A 7992-nucleotide genomic window follows, 5' to 3' on the forward strand; every position below is an offset into this window, starting at 1 on the left:
GTTAGTTAAAATAAATAAAATTTGAACATAAAATATTTATTAGATAATAATAATACATAAATAATATAAAAATGTATAACAAATTAAACATGTTATAAGTATAATTATAAATATAATAATAAAATAATAATATTATAACACATTGTGCAGTTTGGATTGAATTGGATCGGTTATGAAAAGTAGATCCGAAATTCGATCCGATTCAACGGTTTACAAAAAATAAAATCCAACCAAATTCGAATTAGTACGGTTTTAATCGATTTTCGATTTAGATTGAATTGGACGAGCGATTTAATTTGGATTCGTTTAGATTTGAACATTCTACCTACAACTACAATGATATTTTTATCAAGGTTGGATTTGTCGTCAAGGTGACATGAGAGACAAAATGTATTATCAGAAAAAGACAAGGCCACATTTTCAAAGCAATCATATTCCTTCAGAAATACCTCATTCAACTCCTTTCTCGTTTCCTTCATAAATTTCATTTCAGGTTCTTCTCTCTCTCTCTCTCTCTCTCTTCTCTCCCAAACAGTCAAAAAAGGAAAACACTAATACCTCCCTCTCCCTCTCGCTCTCTCTCGAATCCAACAACCCTTTTCAGATATCATCCAATCCCCTCAATCCAACACATTCAAGTCCTTCCCTTTTCAATTCATCCCCACGTGAAATAGAAAAATAGTTTTCTCTTTTCCCCGGAATTCAATTTCTTCTCCTATTCTCTCCATTCATGCGATGCTAAGCCGCATGGGATCCTCCTCCTCATTCGATCAATCGCTCAGAAATTCCCCCACCCACTTCTTCTTTTTCCACAAAGTTTGACTCTTTATTTGAGACTGCTTGAATTTCCTTCGCCAAGGTTTCGGCTTTAGAAAGATCAACAGGAAGATGAGGGTTGCAAAGTCTCAGGTGTGGCAACCGTGTAAAAAGAAGAGATCTTGATACCCGCTCTAATCTAACTCATATACACGGAGAAAGAAAGAAAGTAAAAGAAGTTATAGTCGGAGCAAGAAGAAAAAGAAGATGACGTCACGTAGCGGCGGCAGCAGCAGCCGTGCTGGTGGCGGGACGAAGGTGGGGAAATACGAGATGGGTCGGACACTTGGAGAGGGAAACTTCGCAAAGGTGAAGTTCGCCAGGAACTTGGAGACAGGGGAGAACGTGGCCATCAAGATCCTTGACAAAGAGAAAGTTCTCAAGCACAAGATGATAAACCAGGTACCATTCTTACTTTCTCAACCTCTTTTTTGTTCAGACAAAAAAAAAAAAAAGAAGAAGAAACTGTTTCTTTTGCTGAAAAAAGATTGAAGCTGATCCATAATAGATTCTGCGCATATTCTTATTTGATTGCGGTGGGAGGTTAATTTCGTCCTGTGAGAAGCTTGCACGAGTTTGCATCTGTATTTTATTTTACTTTATTTTTTAATTTTTTGGTTCCTGGTAACTGTTAAGATAATGAGTAAAAGTCAAATTTTGCAAACACTGGTTTTATTGTTCTGCCGTATGGTGTATAAAGTTCTACAGTAAACGGTGGGTCGGTGGCTATAATAAGTCAATTTTAGAACAGTGGAGATGTGCATAATCAAAATTGTCATTTTCTCAACTCTCTTACCTAAGGTATCTACTTTTTCAACTATTCCTTCCTTGAAGTAATAGCTTTCTTTCATTTCTTTTTTGTCTCTCTTTTTGATATTTGTGTAGAATAGTGTTCTTTCTTTACTCATTGTTTTAATTTTTTATTATTATTATTAGTAGTAGTAGTGGTAGTAGTAGTACTTTGTCTCACTTGTTTCTTGGATTATATATTGCCAGCATAGATGATCATGATTTCACCACAACCACATTTGTGTATGTGTGTAGAATTCTAGATAGACAACCCAGTTTCTAGTCTTTAAAGATTCTTCATCAAACTTGCAATGGATGATAGTGGTTAAAATCTAAATGTACGGTTGTGTTTGCAATTAGAATTTAATCAACTTAACTATTATATTGTTCACCATTTTGCAGATAAAACGAGAAATATCCACAATGAAACTGGTTAGACACCCCAATATCATACGTTTGCATGAGGTTAGAAGGAATGTGTTTCCATTTGCATGTCTTTAACATTTGACCATTTCCATGGTAAGTGACTTCAGCAGCATTCTTGGTGTAGGTGATGGCTAGCAAGACAAAGATATACATTGTGTTGGAACTTGTGACCGGCGGGGAACTGTTTGATAAAATTGTAAGAAACTTTTTAAACGTATTTAAAGGTCAATTGTTGTCATCAGAATCCACTATAATTTTGGTGCTTTTGTTGCTACTTTCTTGGGCTAGGCAAGCCAAGGGAGGCTGAAAGAAGACGAAGCAAGGAAATATTTTCAGCAGCTTATATGTGCTGTTGATTACTGTCACAGTAGAGGTGTTTGCCACAGAGACTTGAAGGTATATCTCTTATAGTCTTATGTCATTATTGTTGTTCCTTTGTGGGAATGTACTTTCCTCTTAATTTGAGCCTTAGACACAGAGAGAAGCATGGGAAAGAAACAGAAGGAAGAAAAGTTGACTTGTTACCGTGTTTTGCATATTACAGCCTGAGAATTTGTTGCTGGGTGCTGATGGAGGGCTTAAAGTGTCAGATTTTGGATTGAGTGCACTGCCTCAACAAGTTCGAGTGAGTATGGTGACTAATTCTTAGATGAATTAAAATTAGGAGGTATTTGTGTCCAATTGGAATTGATTTTTCTATCACTTTTTAGGAAGATGGGCTGCTTCACACAACATGTGGTACGCCAAATTATGTTGCCCCAGAGGTGTTGGTTGCTGCTACTTTCCTCCAATACCATATCAATTATCACATCAACGTCTTTTTACCCTTTTTTTCCCTCTAAAAAAATTATCATGTCCCTTATCATATAGGTGATAAAAAATAAAGGCTATGATGGTGCAAAGGCTGATCTCTGGTCATGTGGTGTTATTCTCTTTGTTTTAATGGCTGGTTATTTGCCCTTTGAAGACAACAACCTTATGAATTTATATAAAAAGGTGATTTTACACTCCATATTTCTGGTTCTTTTTGTTGGTGCGAATAGTATCTTCTTAAACATATGTTCGCTTTATATATAAAGTTGGTGGATTAGACAGGGTAAGAATCTGAACATACTATTCATGAGCTAATTGTGGGTTAATCATTTAAGGAATATTTGGCATGCTTATAATTCCATCTGCTTTTTGAGGCAGCTTCTATTGAAAACTTAGGCAGTAAGCATAATGTTCAATGTACATGAAATTATATGTTGACTTCTGTGAATAAAAATGCTCCTAAGACATTGTTTACTCTGGCTCAACAGATTTTCAATGCTCAGTACGATTGTCCTCCATGGTTTTCTTCAAGTGCCAAAAAACTAATCAAGAAAATCCTCGATCCCAATCCTGCTACGGTATGCTCTTAAATAATTATTTGTATTTCCCTGCTCTTTATCAGATGGCTTTGTTTTTGTTCTTGTTTTGTTTTGTTTTTTGCTTTTTTCCCCCTTCGGCATCTCAGTATTGCTCCAAACATGTGAACATATTTGATGGCATGAAACAGCGGATTACAATTCCTGAGTTAATTGAGAATGAGTGGTTCAAGAAGGGGTACAAGCCTCCTCGATTTGAGCAGGAAGATGTCAGTCTTGATGATATAAATGCTATATTCAGTGAAGCAATGGTAACATTTTTGGTTCAGTTTTTGATCTTAATGATATAAATGCTTTGGAACAACCTTAATCTCAATGTTTCTTTTGGTTCATCCTTCACAGGATGCACACAATCTTGTTGTGGAAAGGCGAGAAGAGGAGTCAGTGGCTCCTGTGACTATGAATGCATTTGAGCTTATCTCTACATCCCAGGGCCTCAACCTCAGAAATCTTTTCCAGAAGCAGATGGTATTATGTTTTTTTCTTTTATTGTATTTTGCATCCTAGAAAATTAATATGGAATTGAAAAAAAAAGCGGATCTATTGTGAAGACTTCTGATAAAAATTGATCAGTGATTAAAAGTCCCCTGATTTGGGAATATATAATCCAAGTTTGATGGAATTGAGTTTGTTTTTGAATTACATAGTAGACTAATAGTTATTATAACATTTTGTGGCAACTAGGGACTTGTTAAAAGGGAGACAAGATTCACATCCAAATGTTCAGCAAATGAGATAATCTCAAAAATTGAGCAGGCTGCAGGTCCTCTGGGTTTTGATGTTAAGAAGAACAACACTAAGGTAAAGTGAATTATTGTGGTCTAAGTTACTTTGTTTTGTGTTTCTATTTTCTTTAAAGCTTTTTAGTCATATAATCCATCCTCCAAGGTTTTGGGTATACTCTTTCTTTGCCTACAATGCTGATTTCTGTCATAATGACTTGTTACAAGTTTCTGCATCTGATGATATTTCTCATTATGAATTTCAGTTGAAGATTCAAGGGGAAAAAAGTGGACGAAAAGGTCATCTAGCAGTAGCAACTGAGGTACATGTCTTTCGAAGTTTACTTTTTGTCATTTGGGCTGTCCATTCTAAGTTAATTTCCGTCACTAGCGAGTAGCGACTAGTGTTGCTTCTTTCTAATGCTCTTTTCAGAAGTAAACAATTTTAAGGGTTTTGCTAACGTGCCATAAGGCACATTTTAAGGATACCATAAAAAGAATAATTTCTTGAAAGTTATTGAAAAGATAAACAGTTTTACATTTTCAATGCATTGAATACATCAAAAACTTAAAAAATTTCTATTATTATCCTCTTAAAATGTGCCCTTAGGGCACAAGATTGCTCAATCCAACAAATAAATAATAAGATTCTGGTTTCTCAGATCTTGGAGGTGGCCCCTCAACTTAACATGGTTGAGCTTCGAAAATGTGGAGGAGACACATTGGAATTTCACAAGGTATTTTCATTCAAGAGAAATAAAATGAAAAAAAGAAAGAAATATCCATTGTTGGTTTCTTAATTTTGAGTTTGAAGTGGGTTGTTTATGACTTAATATTTACAGTTCTATAAGAATCTATCTGTTGGCCTGAAAGACATCATTTGGAAAGCAGAACCTATTGATGAAGATTTGGATGGTTAGTCCTGCTGCTTTTATTTGGTAGTAAGAAAAGAATCTCAGCAATTTAAGAAACTAGTTCAAGTTCTAATGTAATATCTCTTTCAAATTTCCATGTACAGCAGATACAGGTACAGGAAAAGGTGCAGCTAGTAATTCTAAATAATGTGTTGCTGAAGTCTTCGTTTTAGTGCCTACATAGACCAGTTTGTGTTCATTACCTTTATTTGTTTGAATTTGGTGGGATCATGGTATTATGTGAAATAAGGTTAATGAGTAATTAAGTTCAGCTAAGTAGAAATTCAAAAATAGAAGTTTGCTGGCTTTGTTTTGTGGTATTGTATTTTGTTTTTGTAAATTGTACTAATTATGGAGGCAAAGACACTTTTGATAAGGCAATAATGTCAATTCCTTGTAGCCTTTCAGTGTTCATATATATGGAGGCAAAGGCGCTTTTGCAATCTGCACAACATAATACAACTTTTAAAACCGGAGTATCATAACTAATTTGGGTTAGCTAAGTGGTCAGCTCACTTGTCCGCTTAAACAAGTGTCGAGATTTGAATCTCACCTTAATTCATTGTCCATCGGCAAACTCTTTAAATAGAGTTTAGATTCGCAGCGTATTGATCTTTAGCATGTTAGATTAGTATTGATCTTTAGCATGTTAGATTAGGAGATATCGTGGGCAATGAAATAAAACTGGAGTAATATATCTACAATCCAAGAGTGTAATAAAATGGACTAATGTAGGCAAAGAACTTGTAAAATTACAAGTCTAATTAGTATTAATTTTAAAGAATCATATTACGTATACAAATTCAGTTACCAAATGAATAATATATGTTAAAATATAAATATAAAAAATGAATTAAATAATATATATTTAAATTCTAGCCTGCATTTAGATTTTGTTTGGACTTATGTATAAAAAGACTAATGCTGACTTTGATGATTTATATTTTAAAATAATAAAATCTGCGGATTTTATAGCACTACTGTATGTATAATATTGGCAAATGTGATATAGTTAAGTTGATATTTGACTTACATTCAAACTAGATTTAGTATTTAAGTTTTTAAAATACTAAGATATATGTTTAAAAAAAAACATTTATACTTATTATGATGTAAATACAATACAATTTTCTAATTATCAGTTTGTTTCCTCCAATTCTTTATTACTTTTCACATTTATACCTATATATTACTGTAGTTATGAAATCAAATTATGTTGAATGCAAATAAATTGGTTTGATTGTAATGGGAATCAGACTAAAAAATATATAGTAGCATAATTATGCTATGTGTGGACAAAAAATTAATCATTTATATAAAATATATTATANNAAAAAAATACAATACTTTTTAAAAATTAATTCATTATAAAAAATAAATAAAAATATAAAGCACACTAAACCCTAATTTAAAATTTAAATCGCTAATATAATCCGTCCTCGGCTTGTATCTCTGTTTTCTCTTGGGATGGGTAATGGCAAGCAATCCTTCTCTGCTGCCAAAGATGCATCGGGTGAGAAGGAGGGGCTCTCAAAGTCTAAGAGTTCCAAGGTTCCTTGTATGGAGATCGCCATGCCGAGTGAGTTTTGGTTCTATTGTGAAGACTTCTCATTTTAGTATTCATTTTACTTCGTTTTCTATTTCTATTTGTTTAAAGCTTTTTAGCTCTATACTCCATCCTCCTTGTTTTAGAGTAGACTCTTTCTTTGCATACAACTACAAGTTTCTACTTCTCATGATATTTCTCATTTATGAATTTTAGTTGATGATTCAAGGGGAATAAAGGTAGACTAAGGGCTTGTTTGGGTGAGCTTCTAAGAAAAGATCTTTTTTCGAATTATCTTTTTTAAAAAGATCTTATAGAGAAGTAAAAGTAATTTTATGTTTGGATATCTTATGTAGAAAGGTCTTTTTATCAATCAATTATGTTTGGGTATAACAATATAAAAGTACTTTTTTGTTTATTTATTACATGAAAAACATCTTTTTTTTAAGGAAAAAAGATCTTTTAAAAAAAGATGTAAATTACAGCTTCTCAAAAAAGATCTTTTTTTTATTTTACTAGTGCTTTTACTTTTACTACTAGAAATTTGCTAAATACGTTAAAAAATAAAAAAAGATTTTTTTTCATTGAAAAAAGATCTTTTTTTAACAAAATAATGACGCCCAAACATGCACTAAGGCTGGGTTTGGTAAAGCTGTCTTTTAAAAGATAGCTTTTTAAAAGCTGCAGCACTTGCGTTTGGTAAAATTAAATTAAAAATGACTTTTAATAAGTACAAGCACCACAATTGTGTTTGGTAAAACAGCTTTTAAAAGTTAAAAAAATTATAATAAACATGTTTATAACAAAAAATAATTTCTTTTTTCAAATTTTTTAAAAATTTATATAATATTTTAAAATAAAATAATGTTAAAATAAAAAATTCATAATAAACATAAATATAATAAATAAATTCTTTTATTTTTTAACTTTAAAATTTTATATAAGTATCATAAAAATTTATTTTATCCTAAACATCATTACTAAAAATACTAAATTAACATATTTAGTATTTATTTTATTATATAAGTATCATAATAATTAACATATTTACTTGATTTATTCTCTGTACTAATATAAATAAATTTATCATTAGTCAATAATAAAATTTGTATGTAATCCAATGTTAGTACTGGATACGTTTATTACCCACCTATATATATTGGCTCATCTTTATAGATCACAAAAAATAGGACACTTATCTCAAATAAACTACTCTTATAATTATATATCTATATTTACATATGTATATACATGTTATTATAATTTTGACTAATGTTCATACAAAAAAAATTTTATGATTGATTTTCATAAACCAGATCAACCTCTTCCCGTTTCAAAGAACAGAAAAACAAACATAATAGATCTAGTGA

General features: G+C 31.9%; 1 protein-coding gene across 5 annotated transcripts; it reads left to right on the plus strand.

Moving 5' to 3' along the window:
* LOC107632040 (CBL-interacting serine/threonine-protein kinase 23) lies at positions 667-5492 on the plus strand. Of its 5 annotated transcripts, none has more exons than XR_002360041.1 (15): positions 667-1218; positions 2008-2070; positions 2156-2227; positions 2320-2427; positions 2576-2656; positions 2742-2795; positions 2902-3027; positions 3333-3422; positions 3572-3691; positions 3783-3908; positions 4125-4241; positions 4429-4485; positions 4825-4899; positions 4977-5077; positions 5181-5491. XR_002360041.1 is itself a non-coding variant. In XM_016335674.2 (15 exons), the coding sequence occupies exons 1-15, from the start codon at positions 1024-1026 to the stop codon at positions 5222-5224; spliced, it is 1398 nt and encodes a 465-aa protein (XP_016191160.1). In that variant the 5' UTR covers positions 668-1023; the 3' UTR covers positions 5225-5492. The 5 variants fall into 5 exon arrangements, 3 of the variants coding, with proteins under 3 accessions (XP_016191160.1, XP_016191159.1, XP_020975647.1); XR_002360042.1 differs by having other exon boundaries at positions 5184-5242; XM_016335674.2 differs by having other exon boundaries at positions 668-1218; positions 5005-5077; positions 5184-5492.

The sequence above is a fragment of the Arachis ipaensis genome, chromosome B03, assembly GCF_000816755.2.
Source record: "Arachis ipaensis cultivar K30076 chromosome B03, Araip1.1, whole genome shotgun sequence".
Taxonomy (NCBI): domain Eukaryota; kingdom Viridiplantae; phylum Streptophyta; class Magnoliopsida; order Fabales; family Fabaceae; genus Arachis; species Arachis ipaensis.